We start from the raw sequence: 22,844 nt of genomic DNA on the forward strand, positions 1-22,844 counted from the left end.
CACATTAGATGGTCTGAATTTTGGAGAATTTACTCATGGCCTGGGCATACACATACCTGTTCCTGGGAACAAATCCCTTCCCCCCACTAGTTTTACTTGTACATGGTCTTTGAGGCCTTTATCAGAATAATGCATATGAATATACAAAGGCAAACATCTTCCAGTTGCAGATAAGGGACAGCTCTTTATTTATTTTTAAATGCAACATCAACTACTGGAGTATACTTGTAACACATGCAGCAGGCTATGGAAAGGCAGACAAAGCTGCAGATAAAGCGTGTTTTTGTCAACCATCTGGCTCAACACAGATTTAACTAGACAAAGTATAAGTGACCTTAAAGTACAGGAAGATGTTGTTAAGTACTATACAAAACACTGGGCAGAAAATTGTAAATTTGTAGTTTCATAAGCTTAAAATAAAAAGCTAAACTCAACAGTATACTCCTGAAGTCTAACAGCTTTTCAGAAAGATGTCAAAAATTGACATTTAAATGTAGGAAAGTATACAAGGAGAAATAAAAGGACAGGAAGAAGGGGAAGAAAACCTTTAATCATCTTTTGTTTTCACAAGTGCTGGCAACATACAATCAGTGCCTCTATCTTCAAGTGTTTTTTCAGAACAATTTATATGTCAGAGAAAAAACACTTAAAACCCACTTATACTTTTGTAGTGAGAATCATATCCTATTTTGAGCTTACATGGCAAAAAATCTGCTTTAAAATACTTTCCAATTAGATTATTGAAAAGTTTTATTTTCTTTATTTTCAGCTATTTTCTTTAGCTGACCTCCTGTTCAAGTGTGAAACAAACTTAGCAGGTGAAACTGTACTGAGCATGGGAAGTTATATTATACACAGTATACAGCAGTGCATTAACATCACCATCACTTCTATTTTGTTTATATCGCATATTGGGGGAGTGTGAAACAATAGTGTAAAGTTTAAGGTAGAAAATTTTTGTAAGTCTGTAGAATTTATGGCATACTAACAAAAAAAAGTGAAAAAATTAAGAACCATTAGGAAAATAAAGCAGAGATTCAAACAAACATATGCAAACCAAGAATTTTTGAGCTTTCTCTGCCATACATCAGCACAATCACACTAAATTTAACTAATTTTTGCATACTCCCACGAACTTGCAAGTTATTTAACTTAGCTGCTGTGTACCTACGGGTTCCTCCTAGAGTTTCAAGAAAATTTTAAGGTGATTGCACTGATGTTACAAAAACATGCTATAGTATTTCCTTTAAGCAGCCATCAAAACTTACACAAAGGTAGCCACATCAGGTGGCTGAAGGCAACACTCATCCCCTCATATGGAATTTATAAGCATACGGCTTTCAACCTAAGTGTGTGGGATGGGGTTTTTTTTTTGTTTATTTGTTTGTTTTCTTCAAACTATCCCCCTAATAGCAAGATTCTTCCTCACAAAAATTAAGTGGTGCTATTTCCTCTCTGGTAGCTACCCTGAGGACAGTCAAGTGCAGCCAATTTCTTCCCAGGCCCTGCCCACCCCTAGGTTTTGGGAAAACTTGAGAGAAATGGCACAGCAAAACCACCCTGATCTCATTGGTCACTTACTTTTCTTCTTCATGCTGTTCTTGTTTTGAAGCCCATCCTGTGCCATCTTTAGGCACAATGTTCACATTAGGGTCATTGCCTTTGTTCTCTGCTTTGAGACTGGGGAGGTTAGCTGGGGGAGGCATCCTCCTTGAAATAGCAACTTTTCCAAGACTCTGTAATCCATGGCGTGTGGCAACTGCATGCCAAAACAGAAAGTGCAAGTTAACAACGCTGTTTAGCAGGTAGTGTTCAAGGAAAGTTGCATAAAATCAATAAAAATGTTTTGCAAGAAACTCAGAAAATTTAAGAGTATAAGAATTAGAAGTTCAAAATTCTTCATAATTTAATTTAAAAAAGGTAATTAGAAATACTTGGCTTGGGAGAACTTCAGTACTTTTTGAATAGTGAGTCACTATGGTTAGCCTATTCTAGAGATTAAAAAGGATATATGGCCCCACCTTTATACATAATGCTCAGTGACAGAAAGCTAGAAGAGCCATTTAAAATATGATGTTGATGTCTTAATATCCTTTAACATGTTGTCACGTATCATTCTCTTGCTCCTTTTGGAGTTTAATGTACCTTGATGACTCCAGGAATACCCACATGGGTCCAGCCCATGTCTTTTTTACTGCCAGTTTCAGCTGGCAGATGCAGCTCTTGCAAAAACATTCCTACAAATTGCATTTACTCCAGACTACAAGTAGGAAAAGGCAATATGAAGTTAATGCACTACACCGGACATTCAACCTACTAACTAGTCAACTCAGGTGAACAAGTACAAGATACTACCCTAAGCATGTTGTATCATTACAAACATCTCAGTTCCAACCTTTAAAAATAATATTGTGGCAAACTCTAACAAAGTTGGAACACACTTCCCCTCTTTCATCCCCCAATTTAGGCAAGTATGTCAAATAAAATTCATAGCCTTCAGAGTGTCATTCCCCCCTGGTTTCCAATCCAATCAATCATGAAACAGCAGACCCACAGTGGCCTTATTTGAAATGTCAATGTAAGTTTCACCCAGTGTTTGTCCGCAAAACAGACGAAGCACCTGATCTGAAAGTGAGCATTGCCTTCTTGTTAATCAAACACCTTCTTGTTAATCAAACATACCACAAACCTTTTCTGAAATATGGTAAAAAGCACAGCTGGGGAATGGCATGTCATATGCTGATAACAAATGGAGACTGCAGCTATAAAACAGTTTTTATTTATCTATATTCTACTTCCTACTAGACTGTAAATGCTGTCTCCCTGAACCAAAACTCTTGCTTACCGCTAACCAGAAACTGTAATTAACATTGCCTTCCAGAATTCTTCCACTTAACTGCTGTATCAAGTAGTTAAAAAAATCTTGCTGTGACTAAGTGCTGATATACTTTGCACTCTTAGTTAGTACTACAGTAATGATGAAACAGAATGCAAAACTAAAGTCAGTTTACTCACCTGTGGTTTTCTGAGTTTCCAGTGACTTTCCCTTGTAAGTATTAAACAGACTGAGTGTTGCATACTTTGTTTTTCCATCCTTTGCTTTTGTACTCTGGCCTGACTTTTCCGACATTTCGATGGAAACTCATCGAGTCTGGTACCTCCTGCTCACCCCTCAAAATTTGCCTGAAAAGAAAAACAGAAAAGTAAAGCAATTTGAATATAAGCCAATACTTAATACAGAGTTCATAGGACAAAAGTGGACAGCATATTTAACACCATTAGCACTGTTTCATTTAAGCATATTGGAGATGCCATAGAATACATTACCTCCAGAAACCCCTAGCCTTATGTAACAGTTGTAATTTTAAAGTATTTCCATCTCTACAATTTGAACGTCACAAAATCAGGAGGGTTAGCATTTAATTAATATCAAACCCTGTAAAAGTAGTAAATATCAACCATGATTTTAACTCAAAAAAACCCGCCAAAAAAACAAAACACCCACCAAAAAAACCCAAACATGCAAAATTTCCACCAGCAGCTAGCTCCCCACTGAGGAAGCTCAAAGACTTCACCCACCCCTGAAGCCAAGTGCTGATATACCATTAACTGTGGTACAGTATTTCTGGAATTTGGGTTTTTTTTCCCCCCCAATTAAAATCATCATTAACTCAGTAGCTAGAGAAATTAAATACACCGAGTCAGAAGTTTTCTTTATCAAAACTAGGAACACAGTATGTTCAGACAGGGAGGGTGAGAATTCCTTAAACCAAGAGTTACACTATTCTTCTTGCAGCAGTAAATTACAGGGCTGTTAGAGCAGGTCCTCTCTCTCTTCCCTCCTTCCCCCAGAATAGCAGGCCTTGAGAAAAAGAACCCAGTAATTATCACTGATACTTCACTAGAAGTTCTTAGAAAGAACTTGCCAGAGTTGCTGCTTATGATCAAGCAAGAACACAAGTGAACACTCACTTAAACAGAACATTATTATATAGTTGATTTATCTTAACAACACTCAAAAACCCTGCTACCCTCCTTACAATAACAATTTTTTATGTATTTCCATATGAATTCCAGAATAGTTATGTATGCTCAAATACTCTTGTGTTTCATTCTAAAAGCAGACAGCAAGAAGCAAGACATCCTACTCAAACCCTTTGGCGATCAAACACACACCCTGGTCAAACTCAGAGCCTCAGAAGATCTTCAAAAGGAACTTGATCCACATGCAAGGCACTCATGTATTAAGCAGAGTCTGCATGGACAAGCAGTCTAAAGAATAAATCACTTATTTGGTCATGACAGACATGAACCCATGTCAAAAGACGAGGGAAGTTTCATTTATATAGGAATGATAATATTCCCACCCTCCTCTGCCTTCTACCTCAATTTACAAGCCATGATTGAAAAGATTAAGAAATGAAGAGGGAAAATAACCTTGGGACCATCCAGCTTCAGCAAAATTTGGGCCAGATGCTATTCTATTACAATCCAGGCAGACTATTGCAAAGGGAACAGTCTTCAGCTTCATAGAGGGCCACATACATGGCTAAGAAATACATCCTCCCCTTTCACAAGGAGAAAGCAACTCCCAGATTTTTTTGCCAGATTGGTCAGCAGTTGGCTATTTCAACAGCATGTGTTACAGGAACAGCCATTCCTCATGTCATCCAAAAACACGAAATACAGGATGGAAGCAGGGTGAACCCAGCCCTCCAGGCAGACCATGTAACCAGAACACAAGCCTCAGATAGGGCTGTTAGGCTATCCCTTATCTATCCAAAAAACTACATATTGAGGCTGCAAGGTTTCACTGGAAGCCACAGCTCACTACTCAAACATTACAGGCACAGGGAAGAAAAGAAACCAGCCTGATACATGAATTTAGATGAGCTTATCTTTGGAGCTATCAGTCAAGCAGATTTCAAGCAACCATTCACTGTTCACAGCTGCCCCAATACTTATGTGCAATTCAACAACATGTCAAGCTTTGCCCATTATTATTATTCATGGGCACGCAACTGCTTTCAGCTAGTCTGGAGACCTGAATCCAGGCAGACTAGTTTATCAAGCTGGAGTCTAAATCAGACATTAGGCCCTGCATTAGTCTCTTCTTCTATGAGGAAACTCAGATTATCATAAGCTCTTCAGTAAAACGTCCATCAAAGAACCTGTCAGATTCTTTCCCTTCAATTCTCCTGTTACTCGCTGCTCCCAGACTTGTATTTATGACAAGGAGTCCACCACAATTATCCTGGAGCACCAAACAGAGAATGTATTGGGCAGATAATTACCAGGAGCACATGGGTGGCAAACAAGCTTTCAGGTGTGCATACAACCATATCAAGTAATATACTATAATTACTTGATACTTAGCTATGCTCACACACTCTTTCAAGTGAGAACAACTCATACACAGTTTTCATTTTCAGCCCAAGACTCATCCCAGCCCCAGATGTTGTAAACAAGAAGCAGCTTCACAATGGTGAATAATCTAGAAGTTGGCAAACAAAACAAACAAAAAGATGACAACTCAGGTCATTTCTTGCGCCTCCCCGATTCACAAAAGCAGCGAAGCCCTAACAGATGCAGGCAGAGCAGAAAGCAGTTTGAGGACGGTTTAAGATAGTGTTGAGTTTTTGTCATACTTTCCAAAGCCTATACCTCTGGTAGAGATCAAACGTGGAAAATCTTAATCATAATTCTCCTCTTTACAGAGCAAGACACAATTCATACCAGGACAAATCTTAATAGTAACAATTGTTCTTTCTAGAACAATTGATAGCTTAAAGAACAGGAGGCAGTGATCATGTTCCCCAATAATGCTTTTTTTCTGTCAAATTTACAAAAATTGGTCTGCTCACTACAGCTGAGCTCTACGCCCTTTATAGTATTAAAATTCATACTGTTTGACAAGTTTTTCCAAAGTTACACTACAAAGAAAGAGAAACAGAATATTTTAAATTGATTAAAATTGCACATTCCTCAGTAATCCGACTTGCAGAAAATAAATCAAGCACTGCAAACGGTGCTCTTTTAAATTAGGCCAGTCAATATAATCATATTTAACTAAGTCTAAACCTGATACTGGTTGCCAAAGAACATATACTTGCAAAAGTAGACATTAGACCAGGTACTCAAGCCAGGGATGACAAATCCTCTCTCTGAAGAGCCCATGTGGTCCTCTACAAACATACATGCCAGGTCACACATTAAACAAGCACCCAGTGCCATCTAACAACAGTTATAAAGAGATAACTGCATGGTTTCGAGCCATATGAAATGTATCCAGCTCCAAGACATTTGCCTTTTCACTCAAACTTCAGTTGTATGTGCTACATTCCTATACCAGAGCATTGGAATCATTCCCTCTGTAGCACCACCTACAAGGTATTTTAACACCGGACATGTTTAATTCGTGCATACAATAGGTTGGCAAGTACCAGACTCACAAAGTGATTCCCAGTTTGCCCTAATATTTCTATCTTTTGTTATTATCAGTAAGGTAGCTGCTAGTCTGAACTCTATTAGTCAAATCCTTAAAAGCAAAGTGCTGCTGTCCACTAGGTTTAGACACACTGTCATACGGGACAGCTGTATACCTCTGAACAGCAGCAACATATAAAAGATGCAGAACTACATACCAAAATTAAGTAACTACCATCATAGTGAACAGAAGGACAGGCAACAGGACAAGCAATAACGGCAGCTGGGAGGGTTCACTGCACTATTAAGAAATTTAAGCAAGTCAGCGGTTCATTTTGAATGACTACAATTACTATTATGCATAGTTACAGAAGGCACAATGCTCCCAAAATTCTGGAGCAAAGATTACCTTTCAGCCACTCTGTAATGTTAACAAATAAGTTAACTGACCTTCACTGTGGCCTTAAGATTTTAAGGTTAAAATTATTACTGTAATTTCTGTACCTGACTATTTTTTCAGACTGCAACTGGTTGGCTTATTTAGATCCTGCAATGAACTCAGAAGCATGTATACAGAAATTAGCACAGTAAGTAGCTGCCACAAATTCTAGATACCCTGGTCTCTGTTAAGGAATATTTACTTGTGCCCTCTTAGATATTTATAGTTAGTAGAAGAGCAAGCAGCATGCAGTATATTCCAGACTGTGGAATCATGTTTTTAAAATAATAATAAAAACCCAGCAAACAAAAACCTATACATACCACACAGACCTTTTCCACTAAGTTCCTAGCTCTCCTGATCATTTCAGAATTTGCCAAAATGACCTGTTTAGAATTTAATGATACTAGTTCGTCTGTCTGTAAACTTTGCATAGTATTCCATTAGGACCAACTGCAGACTAGAAAAGATCTTACCTCCACTTCGGAAAAAAGTTCTTATGTGATTAAATAAGGAAGAAAGCATTACATATTTTGAGGTCACTTTTGAGGACTGGAGTGGTAAGAAGTTTAAAACATCTAACAGCTTAACTCAGCAATTCTTGTCTGGTTTCCTTCCTTCTCTCCCACCATGTCCATTTCAGTATTTTGTAGTTTTACTATACATATGAAAAAACAGTTTTACATACATGTGAGAACAGAACAGTATTCTGTGTAAGCTATGGTATTTTGTTGTCTTGGTGAAGAAGTACAGACAGGCATGGAAAGGGGAAGAGAGTTGTGTAAAGGTTCAGGTAGAAAGTTAGCTTCTTTATCCACCATTTTTGGCGGGGGCAGATCAACTATTACTATTGCCATGGGAAATAACTGTGTAGTCCATGTTATAGTCTTCCAATCAGTATGTTTTTGTATATGTTTGAGGCACAGCATACACCATTCCTCACATTTGGGAGAAAGATTACTATTCCCTGTATTTTTCAGACATCCCATCCTAGCTGATGTAAGCACAGACAACTGCATGACAAACTCTCTAGATCTGTATTTTATATGCTGTATTTTTTAAACCTCTAGACAAAAGAGGTCTTTATTTTTTACACAAGCGTAACCTGTCAAGAGAATTCTTCAGCAATATTACAGTTATCTTTTATGCAGTCCTATCTTCTTCAATCCCACACCCCGCACCTATTTAGCCTACAAACACACAATCAGTTAGGACAGGTAACCTGTACGTTAGCTTCCCAGGCTTTTGGAGTCTTAGAAACATTAAGTAAATACTAGAATAATTCCCACATTCCCTATTCAACACAGCTAGGATATCTAGTCCCTGCCACCTCCACTCCAAGGGAGTGGCTAAATTTTGGCTAAATTTGGAGAAGGATGAGCTGGAATGACTTAAGGCAAAGCACACCATTCAAGACTCAAACCTGCTGAAGATTTCCTAGAACCTTCAACTCTCCGTGCCTCAAATGCCCATCTGTGAAGTGGGAAACATCATAAAAAACACTACATGAAAGTTTATTCATAACTGGGACACATTAGCACCTGTCTCAAAACAGAAAACAAGAAACAAATCCAGAAAGGCTTTTCATACGCTATTTTAAGCACACTAAGGAAAGTGGTTAAGGGGCAAAAAACATCATATACAAATTTGTCATTTGTATCCAGCCATAACTCCACTGTTCTTAGAATAGCTTTGTTTCTGGCACACTGAAGAATGTGGTTCTGGTAAGTTCTAGAACTAAATAATACAAATGAAAAAAATGAAGCTTTTCTGCCACATGCTCAACTGATGTTAGAGGCAGATGTTCCCAAATTCAGTGTTATTAATTTCAAAAGACCATTGAGCTCAAAACCCCAGATAAATAACATGGCATTAAAAATTTCAGCCAGAAAGGAAAGGTTTCATTTCAACTGTAAGTATGGCATATTTAGATTTTAGCACTTCACTGAAGAAGTTGCCTCCTAACTGTAAAACCTAAGCATAATCTGCAGCTAGATATTAAATTCTGAAAAACAACCATGTGATCTTCAGAAAAGACACTAATTTAGATCATTTACAGAAATATAAAGCCAATTTAAAACAGAGAAACATAAGATACTGGATTCAACATACTTGGAACACAGAAAAGCCTTCTTCACACTTTATTTGTAACCCATTATCAAGGAACCCTGTTATTTCAAATGAACACTCAAAAATATTGTGTAATTATCGAATACATGGTTTTGCACAGAGAAGGTTGCACACAAATAACAAATGGAATAAAACATACTGACTTCACTTCTCTGGCATGGATGTTTATAAACAATACACACTAACTATCAATCTATTATTGATGACCTTATATCTACAACTTTCTAGTGCCCAAAGTGTCATTCTGGGACTGAGGTTTTCAGGCCCAATTTCGATTAAAAAAAAGTTTTGGCCATTTATCCCACTATTAAGAATTCTTAATAGCTTCAGCACTAGTCAGCTTAATACAACACGAAAACAAGCTTCAAAAACTTCCAGTAACACTTAAGTAGCAAATGTCTCTGTCAAATCAAAGTATCTAATAAAAAAGCCTCTAAGGTCAGATCCCCCCCCCCAGCAATTTGCAGCAGGGTTCAATGTCAAGTAGGTTGCTGCTAAGCAGGCTGAAAATTGCAGTAAAGATTTTGGGGACTTTTGAGCTTCTATTTCATGTACCTCAGACATGGCTCTATGACCTACAAGAACAGAAGCTCTCCAAATCTTCAAAGAGTTCTGGGTAGATCTCACTACAACTCATTCTTGAACGAGATCTATACTAAGTTTTATTTCCTTAGAAAGCCAGGCTAATGCATGTTTCCATCTCCATTTTTCTTCCCCATCTCTAGATTTTGGGCTCACCAGTTTTCAACAGAGCTTGAAAGAGGGTACACAATGCAAAGATTGCATTGATTCTATCAATTCTGTGAAGGTAGGTGGCCAGGTAGGAAAAGAAAACCCTTTTAATCACCATCTCTTCTGCACCCATCACCTCAGAGGAAAAACTGTAGCAAGGCCGATCCCTGAGGCACTAGACAACCTATAGAGAACTATTGTTAATGGCCACCAAACAGAAAATCAAAGTGAGTTTTGCCCCTTAGAACCAAAGCACCCTGTCACGAGACAAAGCTATAGCAAAGCAGCCTTTGCTAGCTCTATCATTCTTCAAATTACTCCCCTTTAAAGCCTAAGAAAGTCTTTCCAAAACGTGACCAAAACTAGATATGTCAGGTGGAAAACAATCATGACAGAAGAAAGCCATTTTAGGACATTATCCCACAGATTCATCTTATAAAAATGCAGTCTGTGGATGCCAGAAATGAGCATCTACGAATATGTCTGCATCAGTTCTAAGAGACACCTAACAGTCTAAATAGAGCTACTAAGCTAAGCAATTAAAAACCACCAAAATTAGCCACCCACGAAAAGTCTACAGAGAAACTAACTTTACCACAAAGCATATGTTAGTTTAAACTAGTAATCTATACAGCAAGCAAATCTTTTGCTGCCTTAGAAACACTGGAAGGCAGCTTGCTGAGTTGTCTTCTGTGAGAAATACTGGTTGCCTAGAATATGACCTTCCAACAGGACAACCAGCAACAAACCACAACATCTCAGGGAACTTTTATTAGGAGTCTCTCAAGTCTAACATGGCACTAATAGCAGTGACAAACACTTTTTTAAACAAACTTTTAGAACACATCCTGCAGCAGAAAAATATTAGCACAGACTAAAATGATCTGTCAGTTCTATGCATTTTTTTCCCAGTGGATTCTCGAGAACAAAAGGAAAAATTAGTTAAGAGCAGCTGGCTGGAGTAAAAAACCACAGATAAAAGGACAGCAACCATGCAAACCTCAAATTTGTCTCTATCCACAGATTTGAATATATATTTAACTACATGTGCCTGAATATTTCACTTAGCATGCACAGAAATCATATTCCTGTGGAACAGCCCTACCAAAAGAAGCTTGATCCATAGGATCAATCATGATCAGCATGTCTTTTTAAATGTGCCCATATAACAAGGGATCAAAAAGCCACAGACAGGATAAACTCACACTGGCAATACAACTGTCAAAAACACACTAGATATTTTCATGTGTCACACAGCTTCTTTCTTTTAGCTAAGATAATTTCTGATACCTGTACTGTTTATGAAATCTTCTCCTTCTGAAGTGACCTCAGGTAACAGAAAGGTTATGGTCCCCTCCCCTCACAGTCAGAATGATGCCAGTACAGCTAGTAAAGAACTCTGGGAAAAGAAAGGACAGTTTTCATTTCATTTAGTTTGAGGATAATTTTTTTTGCATGTTTATATTCAGAGCATCAAATAAAGCTGTTCAATATTTTCACAAATACTACCTAAGATTATCTAAGGCAATATTGTTACCCAGGGATTCAATGCTTTCAATGTTATGTATGTCACTTTCTTCCATGTTTTACACCAGTGGCCCAGTTTTGCTCTCCCACTTTCTACTGGATAAAAGCAGCTGTTTGTCAACACAGCTCTTAAACTTACTTTTGCCTTTCACAAGGAAGGAAGGAGATAATGTAAAGAGGCACTCAAACATAAGTACAGCTATTCTTATGTTGTATGCTGAACATAAGATGCTGAAATTAGTAAGCACCTCCCTAAAAATTTTATTCAGTTCTCAACTATTGTACATGCAGAAGATGTAATACCTCTGTCTACTTTAGCTTTATAATTACAGTTTTAGGTACTCTTCTGGCTGTAGAGTCTTCCACATTTGAGACATAAACTCAGTTTTATCACTAGAGGAGATTAAAATCTAAAATGTATGAAGTGCTATCAATGAAACATTTAAAATAAATTGTAGAAGACTGGCTACAGAAGGCATGTTACAAATTATCAAAGAACAAAAAGCCATGTTTGAGATGTACAAAGACAGCAGGTTTTAAAGGTTGACAGGTACTAAAAGACAACTAAACAATGACTACCTAGCTTTTTTTTTTTTTAAAACACTTTCTTGTCATCTTTGTAATGAGATAGCCACATACTGAAGTAAAACAAATTATCTCGAAACTAAAAGCAAGGTTCTCTCCTGCACAGAATTCTTTTGGCTGTGATAACATCCAATTCAGGTCTTTAAATTGTTACACATCAAACAGAATGAAGATAGTAAAGAAGTGATTCAAATGGAGAGAAAGAAAAAAAAGTCTCTTTTCCAAGGAAAAAAGCTAGAAGGACAAAGCACTGGCACCACCTCTCTCACTGGAAGAGGCTGATGAACTGAAATTAAATTTCAGTTTAAATTTTAGACTAAAGCCACAATGCTTCTGATCTATTTAGGCATCTATCTCCTGCCACAGTCAATGGGAATTAAGTTCCTTCAGGGTATGATTTGAGATGAAGTTCCCACCCTGTGACTCAAATTAGCAGCGTGGCTAGTAACTTCTTATGCGTAGTTTCACTGTTAGGATTCCGAAGCTCACTAAGAGCCAGCAACATATTTAACTTTTACTTTGTAGCTACTAAGCCACAAATAGACTCATTGGGGCTTCCCAGACAACAAACCAAGTTTGTAAGGAGGCAGCACCACAGAAAAGAAAACCTAAGAAAGCAACAGCTGCTACTCCCAAGCAACAGACAGTGAATGAAGTCTGGAGTGCAGACACCTACTAACCAGCAGCAGATGAACAGGTGACTTAAAGGGAGTTCAGGACCAACTAACAACCAACCCCTGCCCTTCTTCCCAGCAGGAAAAAACATTTCCTTAGGCTACTGCTCCGACGTCTTTACATTAAAGTTTTCACTCTTTCTAGTCAGTTTTCTAGTAGATTTACATCCTCACTAAAGGGAGAATAATAGATTTGTATTTTAAAGATAATTTTACAATTAAAATAGAAATAAATTTTTAAAAGTATCAAGTATCAAAGTCAAGTATCAAACAAGGTCAAATTAAGAAACTCCCTTCCATGTATTTTGTGTCTTCAATCTAAATACAGATGATAAACTTAAAGCTCCAAAGCCCCCCCCTCTTGCTTGTCACATTAAACACTATTTCCAGAATTTCAGAAGAAAACAGCAGTAGTAATTCTTTTGTAATTTTGTAATTCTTTGAATTACCGGAAGTTAGATAATGAAAAGGGGTACAAGTATCACCAGAGAGTTTTAACAAAAAAGCCTCTATTGCCTACAACTTCTTAGTCCTGAACATCATTAGACTTACCACTGCACCTCCCTGTTCCACCACTCATGCAAAGCCACACATACTCTCCCCCTGAACACCTGAAGTAGAGTAAATTCAAGAGTAACTATACAACTTGTACTAAATTAAATACACAAGCTCCCTGAAACCCATTCTGCTTAGAATATTTACATCACAATTCTGAACTGAAAATCCAACATCTGCTATCTCCAGCAGCAGGACCTTTAGGCACACAATACTCCTACAGAAATCCTCTCCCATACTTACTCTAGACTTCAAGTACGTTTAAGTGAAATACTCAATGACCACACTCAGCCTTAAGTCTCTAATCTTCTGTGTAACCAAAAAAAAGGATGACTGGCTTAGAAGATCTAGACAGAAGTGATTTTAATTTGGCTTCTGAGTTTAGAAAATTTACTTTGGTCATTTTTTCAAACTTCTTTGCAATATGAGGGATAGATCTTTAGAGTAATATACTGATGGAATTTGCATACAACCAAATAATAAAGAGAATGGACCTAAAGGTTGAAGTTGTACACCATAGTTGCATGTGTCACAGGCACCATAAAATTGTGAGAAACCCTGTATATGCCACCAGACCAAATGCACATTGGGTTCAGCATATAACCCTACTGGAATGGACCAGAATGATCTTGGTATAAACACATCAACCTCAACATTGATCCAGCATATCTCGCTTCTGTCCTTACATTCACGGTTTTGGAAGGCTGCATTTGTCCCAGATAGCTTACCACTGATGACTGAAGTAAACATGGACTCACGCTTAAAGAAATAGTTCTCTGTATGTCTGCTGGCAAACTCAAATAGTAATGACCAACAGGATAGTGGAATGAGCTTTCAATTCTTTTCAGAGCAATTCCTTGTTTAGGTTGAGGCACAACAAAGCAGCAATGTAAACCGCATCTTGTTTCTCACTGCTACATGAACAAAAAGTTTCCAGAGCCTGAAAAGACTACAATCTATATTATATGAGAACAACACAGTTACTAGACTAAAATTTCAGCAGTGGGGTATAGTGACCACATGAAATATACTACAGCCTTCATTAGTATTACAAGCATCTAGCTCCTTTACTCATTTGTTCTACATAAACCAGACTAATGGGAAAAACTTAATACCACCACAGCTCAAGTAAAAATGGCAAAGATTAGTAACTACTACTAACTGTACTGTATTAGAAGCATTCCTTCAAGTACCAGCCCATTTTCAAGTTAAAGTACATTTAAACAGTTTCTTTGCCAGAAAGGATTTTTCAAGATATTCCAGTAAAGAGACTGACAGTGCGTGCCACACGTAAGTCAGAACTAGCACACCATAAAGCTAATGCACCAACACAACACAGCTATTCTTGCTATGTTCTGATAATCCTCAAACATAAATTAGAATAATTTAGACGTTCTGCAAGATTACCGAATACGTTTCAACTAAAAATGTATTAGTTTCTGAAAATGTAAGACCCAAAACTTCTTTGCAACTCATTTTTAAGGCAGACTATTTCCTTCTTAGCAACTCATTTTTAAGGCAGACTATTTCCTTCTTAGCCTGACAATTTCTTTACAAGTCTTTATTTCTTTGTCACTAAGCTTTAGAGCAATTTTTTTTGCAAGACAGATTTTTGATTTTTCTAGTTTCATGCAGTTGGTTAACAAACTTTTTAAAGCTGTAAATTTTTAATTGTGGCAGGAGTTTTGAAGTGCTGGAAGGAGGCCAGGACCAGAAAAAATATAAGAACAGTTTCTATACAATTAAAAAGAGCATCATAATGAGATGTGTTCTCATTACTTCTGGGAACAGAACAATGTAAGCACTTTCACCCAATTAGCTTTTCAACTTGCAGATGCTAAATGAGATTTTTATTTTAAAGATTTGCAAAAACATTTATTAAAGAAATTTCCATTATTTAGAAGAATAAGAAAACTTCAAAGCTCCCAAAACCGAATCACTGCCTATTTGAGAAAAAGATAAGGGAATAAATTAAGGCAAATTCTTGCAGAAACAAGCCATGTTCCTGCTATCAAAGTACAGTATTCAAATAGTAGGTTGGTAGGCAGCACACTTCTCTGAATACAGAAAACTAATGTGACCTGTCTTACCTATCAGAATTCTTTTTTAACTGAAAAAGTTACAACTATTCAGTAGGCTTCTTACAAACTAATTTAGGTCAGCTTATCCTGACCACAGCCACTCTCTGTGAAGGCATCTGTTAATGTTTAAGATCTCAAACAGTCCCTTAAAAAAAATTACAAACACACATAGCACACTGTCACCAGTACCACTTTGTTTCTTGCTCAACTGCATCACACCATCCAGCAGAAGCTTGTAAAGGCAGAAATACTAGCATACCCATTGTCCACACACACTGAAAGCAACATGGGGAGTCTCCTCCTCAGTGGCATCCTGAGTAGCGGTTGCCCTGTCAGGCTGAGAACAGGGGAGCAAAAGGGAAGTCCGGTGGGGCTGCAAAAGAAGCTACACAACTGATGACATATGGATGTTCCTATATCTGTTCAAATGTGCGTGCTGAAAATATTCAAATGGTCGGCACTTCTCTGCGCTTGCGACATTGAGATTTAATTGCACAGAAAGAATAATCAGAACTGGCGACGAATGTGGGTTTGAGGATCTATTTGCAAGCATAAAGGAAACAGAACTGCTTGCACTCTACAGCAAAAAAGGTATGGCAAGAAGTCTCCACATGTTACTGGATCTTCTTTTATTTCTAAACATACAGAGTACCAGCGAGCTACAGTTCCCTTCTGGCTGCACTTCAGATCTGATTCCAGATGCAGGCTGAACAAGTGCTCAGGGTCTGTTCCTCTGCAGGCAGCTGTCTGGGGTAAGTTACCAGAAACAACAGCTGAGCTGAACAAGAGTTGACTCCTCAAGTCGGTCACAGTGTTTGGTGCAAAACACTTCCTTTTAGGAAGCTGATGAAAGATAATCAATAGGTACATGAAAATAGACCAGATTCCTGACAGATGAGTAGCAGAAGTTGCAGGCATTTAAAATTACCCAACTCTCCACTGTTCCATTTTTCCCTTTTGTTTCAATAATGCAAAAGCCCTTGCACTTTATTACAAACTCTGAAACAATGCTGTCCTGGTTTCAGCTGGGATAGAGTTAATTTTCTTCCTAGTAGCTGGTATAGTGCCATGTTTTGGATTTAGGATGAGAATAACGTTGATAACACACTGATGTTTTAGTTGTTGCTAAGTAGTGCTTACACTAGTCAAGGACTTTTCAGCTTCCCATGCTCTGCCAGGTGCATAAGAAGTTGGGAGGAGGCACAGCCAGGACAGCTGACCTCAACTGGCCAAAGGGCTATTCCATACCATATGACATCATGCTCAGTATATAAACGGGAAAGCTGGCAGAGGGGCCGCTGCTTGGGGACAGGCTGGGCATCAGTCAGTTGGTGATGAGCATCTGTTGTTCAGTTGCATCACTTGTCTGTCTTGGGTTTTATTTCCCTCTCTTTGTTATTTTCCTTTTCATTACAATTTATTATTATTATTTTATTTCTATTATTAAACTGTTCTTATCTCAACCCATAAGTGTTCTCACTTTTCCGATTCTCTCCCCCATCCCATCAGGGGGCAGGGGGGAAGTGAGTGAGCAAGTGGCTGTGCAGTGCTTAGTTGCTGGCTGGGGTTAAACCACAACAAATGCCATTTAAACTGGTGGCATACTTCCAACCCTCCCCACCCACCCCATGTTGAATTGGACAGTGAAGAAGGCAGGACAGATTAAGAGACAAATGTAAAGCCATTCCTTGCTGTAAATAACTCAAATAATCTTTTTCAAGACTTCCATTTCCTGCTCCTTTACCACAATTTCCAAGTCCCACTGTAATAATTAACATTTCCTGACAGAGAAAGCAACACTTAGTTTCAGCGTTCTTCCCAAGGAACCACAACTCACTTTGAGCAGCGGATTTCTCTCCACATCATACCTTTCTGCACCTTTAAAGTATCCCTGACCTCAGCTGCAAGTAAGTAAAAGTTTTTATACAAATCTTGTTTTTCCAAAGCCCCTATTCATAGATCAGTCCTTAAATAACATAAATAGTTACATCTAAGGTTTTTGACTTCAGAAATCAGTTAGATGTTGCTGTGAAATAATGTTCAGGCAAGCTCTTCTGTTCATGAGCTCTTTCAGAACACTTTGGAAGTGCACAAGAACCACTCTAGGGCTACATCCTTAAGGATTTTCATTCCTCTTTAGAACAGATGTGCCAAAATGAATTCCCTCTTCTCTAGCTATTTTTTCCAACTTTTTCCTGTCCACCTTCTCAAGATACTTTTGTTATAGAAGGGTCCAACCCAAAGATGGAAGCAGAGTCATCAACAGTAGGAATCTACAGAATAAACAATTTTATACAGAGTTCCGTACAACCTTAGAACAATAAAAAAACTGTTCAAAAAGTTACTCTAATCAGTTATGTAATAACTTAAAGCTACTTGTCACCACCTTCAAAACTTCCCACCTTGCTCAATACCCAAATTCTGCGTTGCCTGTAACTCCTACCATATTCCTAACCTGATTCATGTACATCAAAAATAATCATAATTTCTCCTCTGTGTTAAGAGATGTTACAGCATATTTGCTTTTAAGGCTATCAAAGATACAACCACTGTGATAGCAAGAGCCAGCGTTGCCAAATGTGCCAGCTTATAATACACCATTGACAGCATCAATAAAAAAACCTTCACTCCTGCGCATACAAAGGTGGCAGAACTTGCTCTTTGATCTGGTCCAGCTTGGAGAGAGCTGATGGCTGCTCAGAGTCTCTTCTACCTGCTGCCTGTTATCCTCTGGATCTCTTTTTTTCCCTATGATTTGCTAGTTTCCCAGAGCAGAGACGATCTCCTTCTTCACTGAAAGAATGCTCAGCATGTAAGAGATGCAGCTGCAAAAACCACACAGACAACAGTTCTGGACAACACTGGTTAATTACAGTAAGGGTCAACTTCAGCCCTCTGCTTTAGACTAGATTCATTCGTGTTTTGTTAAAGAAAAAAAAGATGAGAAGCTAAATTAAAAAAGCCTTATCAGCATACCCAGCTTTATGTATCTGCCTTTCAGCATTACAGAACGCATTTTCCATGGAAGTTAACTCGCATCTGCCAAATGGCTACAGATGAAGTTTAACATCTTCAGTTGCTCTTGGTTCTGTTTATTCTGCTTAGAAAAACAAAAATACCATGTGTCCCTTGATACTCTGCTTTCAAGATACAGTAGGTAAATAATTAAGAAGACTCAATATATTATCAAAATACTTATCAAGAAACACTTCTTTATCCAAAGCTAAGTGCATACTACAAAGCTCTGTCCATGCTGATAGCTTGGTCTGTGGCATGAAAAACATCTCCTAACCAAGGTGACTCCAGCAATTAACCAAGTAGCTATATCACAAGCCAAAGGCACGTTTTTCTTACTAGAACGCATCCTTTCATACAGACTATTTATACACATTGGCAAGAGAAAATGTTATTGTTCCTCCTTACTAGAACACTTGTGTTGTGCACCTAAGCACACTTGTACAGGAAGCACAGACTGTCCTAAACACTATTATAAAACAAAACCTGTAAATACAATAATTTATTTTTGCAAAATAAAAGCATCAATCCATTGATCTAAAAGACAGTGAGATCCTTCAGTGGAATATATGGTTACTTTGAAATAGAACAAATATATTAAGTCCATATATTAAGTATATGAAGTCTTAAATTGGGAGAAAAGCATTGGCTTCTCAAACAAAATGAAGATGTTCCTGCACTTCCACCTTAGTTGCAGATTCAAATCAGTTAAATAACATTTCTTTTGCCAAGAATAACGTAAACTATTACTCCTACAAATACAATTTAAGTCTACAAGTCATAATTTTAAAGTCTAAGTTAAAATTCACAAACACGAAAATATAGGAATATTAACGTCACACACTTACAAAATATAAATTTTAAAACAAGCTGTAGCTGTTTGCATGATTTAATTAGGACAGACTGAAAAGGTTTGCTTTTCTAAGCAGAGAAAGTTTGATTTGCTAGCTTAAGCAAGCAGTGCAGCAAAAAATGGGCAACCTAGCCATTGCTGGTTTTACTATGAAAAACCATTTGGTACCTCCAAGCATGATGAGCTACATCTTATATCCCAACTAACTAAAAACTGAATAAAACTGCCATTTCACTTAGGAATCAGCTGTACATTGATTTAGAGAGATATTTAATAGACCCCTCTTCTCTCAGTCACCCAGCACCAGGTGATGCCACAATTCTTCAGGCACTACTTCTGCATTTGATGTACCCGAATATAAAGTGCAGTAATTCCTGTCTCTGATGTTGTAAGCCCCTGAAAGTGTAGCCCGTGTTATTTTCAAATACGTATCAGTTTAAATTTATCACCATCATACTTCGGATTGAAGATATATAAAGTTGATTCTGCGCTACAATTTTACCGTTAATCAAGACGGTGTCAGATATATAAAAACATGAACAATGTGAACGATACACAGCTTCTCCCTTTAATACATGTTTGCAATCTGTAACAGACTAGTTCGTTAGCATTTAGTTAGAATGTTATGTAATGGCTGAGGTATTTGTAATAAAAACAGGCTATTTCTGTTAGCCTGTTCTTCACAGACATAAAAGCTGTCTTCATCTGATTTTTATTAGGACTTCATCTTCCAGTGCTCTTTATGCATTTTTTAAGATTTCTGTCCACTCCGTTTTAGTTTCATCAACACACACAGAGTATTATTTCCTCCCACCTCCTCACACAAACCTCAGCTTTTATTTTTACACCTACTTTCACCTATGAGAAATTTCCAGGGGGGTTTGTGAAACCCAGACCCCCCAAAAAATGAAGGCATGAAGCTGAGCAAAGAAAAAATTTGCTACAGAAGATGAACAACTGGTTCTACCAGTAAAACACCACTGGCAGTCCCGTCATTACAAGCCCAACATCCATCCCCAACTAGTGGAAAGGTGGTGCATTTTCAGGGCGGAGGTTCCCCCCGCCAAACCCTCCATTACTGTATACAGTCTCTGAAGATGTCCCACTCTTCCTTCAACAGAAGGATCAAAGAGGAATATTTTTTCTTCACTCACATCTCCAATATACTATGCAAGGGTTTATTCCTCTGCAAGAGCACACTATGAAAGGGTTTAATCCTTCTGCAAGAGCTACCTTTTTCTTTCTATCTCCACATCTAAGCCTCTTATCCACACCACCCTTATACAGTATTTAGACTACATTTTCCACCCTCTCTCCACTTTCATATCACTCCCGTTTGTTAGCCTGGAAAATATTCTGGAATAAAGGGCTTGCACTTTCAGTAACCTAGGACACCTGGCTGAAGTCAACCCCATACAACATACCCACTGCTTTGACTTACATTCCTTCTCTTTATTGACATACAGCATTCATTCAGACAGGATAAAACCTACATAAGAGCTCTCTTCTGAACTGTATCATCTTTTCCTTGCCCTTTGTGGCCCGTTTCACTTTCCCTAGTAGAATTCAGGATGTGGGGAAACAGGACCTACAGAAGATGCGTATCATAAATCCGTACCATTGAACAAGGACTCCAGCAACCAAGTTAAAGCTGTAAACTGATGTAACTACTTTTACAGGTTGCTCTACAAAAAGCTAGGGTTCCTGTTATGAAGTCTAAATGAGAGTAAATAAATTATAAATTGCTACTAAAATGCAAAGAGACAGAATATTTCTATTAGCAAAATTCACAGAAAAGACTGTGTATTGATTTATACATATTTTACAAGCTATTATTTTCCAAAGCAATACACTTTATGCAATAAACACATATACACTAAGGCAGAGTTCTAGGAGACAGACACACACACAGAGGCCATAATCCTAGTCTCCACACACAAGCATTGGCCTATACCAGTTCTCATTTCGGTTTAAACAGCCACCTCTTAAGCACACACCTCCACCACAGTGGTCATACTCCTCACTCACTGAGCACAATATTCTGAGGGGCAAATTGCCTTTTCATTGAACATTCACCAAATTCAAATAACTCCCAAAACTTTGAGATTCCTTAGTCCTAAGGAGACTGTAGCAGAGCTGCACTAAAACACCCCAAAATTAACTTTGAAGAAAAATTCTCTAGACTATGTAATTCAAAGAAAATTGACAGCCTTTCAGCTCCTGGCAGTCAGTATTAAACGGTAATCCTTTTGTTTCTCACTGATGGACAAATGAGATCATGTCCTGTTTCCTCCCCCCTTCAAAAGCAGTTTCTTGTCTGAGCAGAGCTCTTAAGACTAGACAACCGGTAGGCCTGACGCCTCACTGCAGAAGAAACAAAGCTATTAAAAATTAGACTCCTGTTCCTTGGAAATAATGCTCATTTCTACTAACATACCCATCTGACCCCAGAAATCAAAGAGAAGCAAGGAAAAACGGTCCTTCCTCAATGATACAGAGTTCAAGACCTTTCACAAAGGAACAAGCTTACAAAAGACATGTGTGAAACACAAAAAGGAAAGAAACAGAAAGATGTTCCATTCAATGCCCAGCATCATGCTCTCATACATGCTCCCCTTCCCCATAAAGAGGGCCTGAACTGGAAACTATCTGGACTATCTTTAGCCTCAAGATTTTTCAACTCCTGCATCCCTAGGTGATGGCTCCCATTATGCCCACTGCAGACTGGCTGCATGAATTTTAGCCGTGTCATCTAACCACACTCACACCGTCCTTTAAGCGCTATCAATTAGAACACCCCTGACTCTGCTCACCCCACCCCTACAAATCTTGTCCCTAGGAACAGAAACAATACCTTTCTCAACGCTGCTTCACTCAGTCCTACATCAAATAACCCAGAAACAGCGTTTTACTGTATATCTCGAGAACTGTGGATGAGTATTTCAGAGTTAGAAAACCAAAGCGCCGTGCCCTGCATGTGCCTCCAGCATCCCCTAAGAAAAGGGTCCCCTCCCCCCGCGTTTCTGGAGGAAAAATCACAGCCACAAAGTGAGCGCAAACGCGCGAAGGGGACGGCACGTTTCTCGAGCAATCTGCCTCGAGGCAGCGAAACGTGGAGCCGTTAAAAAAGAAGGGGGGAACGGGGAACAGGAGGGAGAGCGGGCGGGAGAAAAAAGCAGTACACCCGCAAGAGCAGCCCCCAGCCGCCCCCACCACAGCAGCCCCCTCCCGCCGCCCCCGGACGAGGCCCGGCGCTGTGCCCGGCACGGGGTGCGGCCGGCCCCAGGCGGCGATGCGATGCGGTGCGGTGCGGCGCGGCCCAGCGGCGCGGGGCAGCCCGGCCTGCCCGCCCGCCCGACGCGGGCCCAGCGCCGCGCCGCCTCCCTGCGCCCGGCCGCGGCGGGCAGCGGGGTGCCGGCCCCCGGGAGCACCCCCCTCCCCGCCGGCCACGGGCCCGCCGCCGCCAGGCCGGGCGGAAGCCGCCCCCGCCCGGGGCCATGCGGCGCAGGCCGCTCGCCCGCTCCTCCCGGCGCCGGTCCGCACCGCAGGCCCGCGGGGCGCTGCGGAAGGCGGAGGCGCCACCGCTTACCTGGCGAGCAGCGCGGCGGGCCGGCGCTCCGGCCTCCCCGGGGGCTCCCGGACTCGGCGAGGCCGCTGCCGCTCCCGGCGCCGCGACGCCGCGCCTCAGCCGCTTCCACACAGGGCCAAGATGGCGGGCGGCCAAGCCGGCGCCAACGACGTCTGACCTCACCGCGCCGCGCGCGCGCGCGCACCCGCTCGCCGGCTCCGCCCCCGCGACGCCGCTCACGTGGCCACGCCGTGCCGCA

General features: G+C 39.6%; 1 protein-coding gene across 15 annotated transcripts in view; it reads right to left on the reverse strand.

Moving 5' to 3' along the window:
• Window positions 1-22,765, reverse strand: part of PRRC2C (proline rich coiled-coil 2C) — a 76,330-nt gene extending 53,565 nt beyond the window's left edge. For 14 of the 15 annotated variants that reach the window (XM_072867901.1, XM_072867900.1, XM_072867891.1 and 11 more), the window contains exons 1-3: window positions 22,607-22,765; window positions 3,016-3,183; window positions 1,582-1,759 (exon numbers count right to left, since the gene is read on the reverse strand). In XM_072867901.1, the coding sequence (XP_072724002.1) occupies window positions 1,582-1,759; window positions 3,016-3,130 (293 nt within the window). In that variant the 5' untranslated portion in view covers window positions 3,131-3,183; window positions 22,607-22,765. Of the gene's footprint in view, window positions 1-1,581; window positions 1,760-3,015; window positions 3,184-11,017; window positions 11,127-22,606 lie in introns of all 15 variants that reach the window. The other variant, XM_072867886.1, reaches the window with a different exon arrangement.
• Window positions 22,766-22,844: the final 79 nt, after the last annotated feature.

The sequence above is a fragment of the Ciconia boyciana genome, chromosome 7, assembly GCF_034638445.1.
Source record: "Ciconia boyciana chromosome 7, ASM3463844v1, whole genome shotgun sequence".
Classification (NCBI taxonomy): domain Eukaryota; kingdom Metazoa; phylum Chordata; class Aves; order Ciconiiformes; family Ciconiidae; genus Ciconia; species Ciconia boyciana.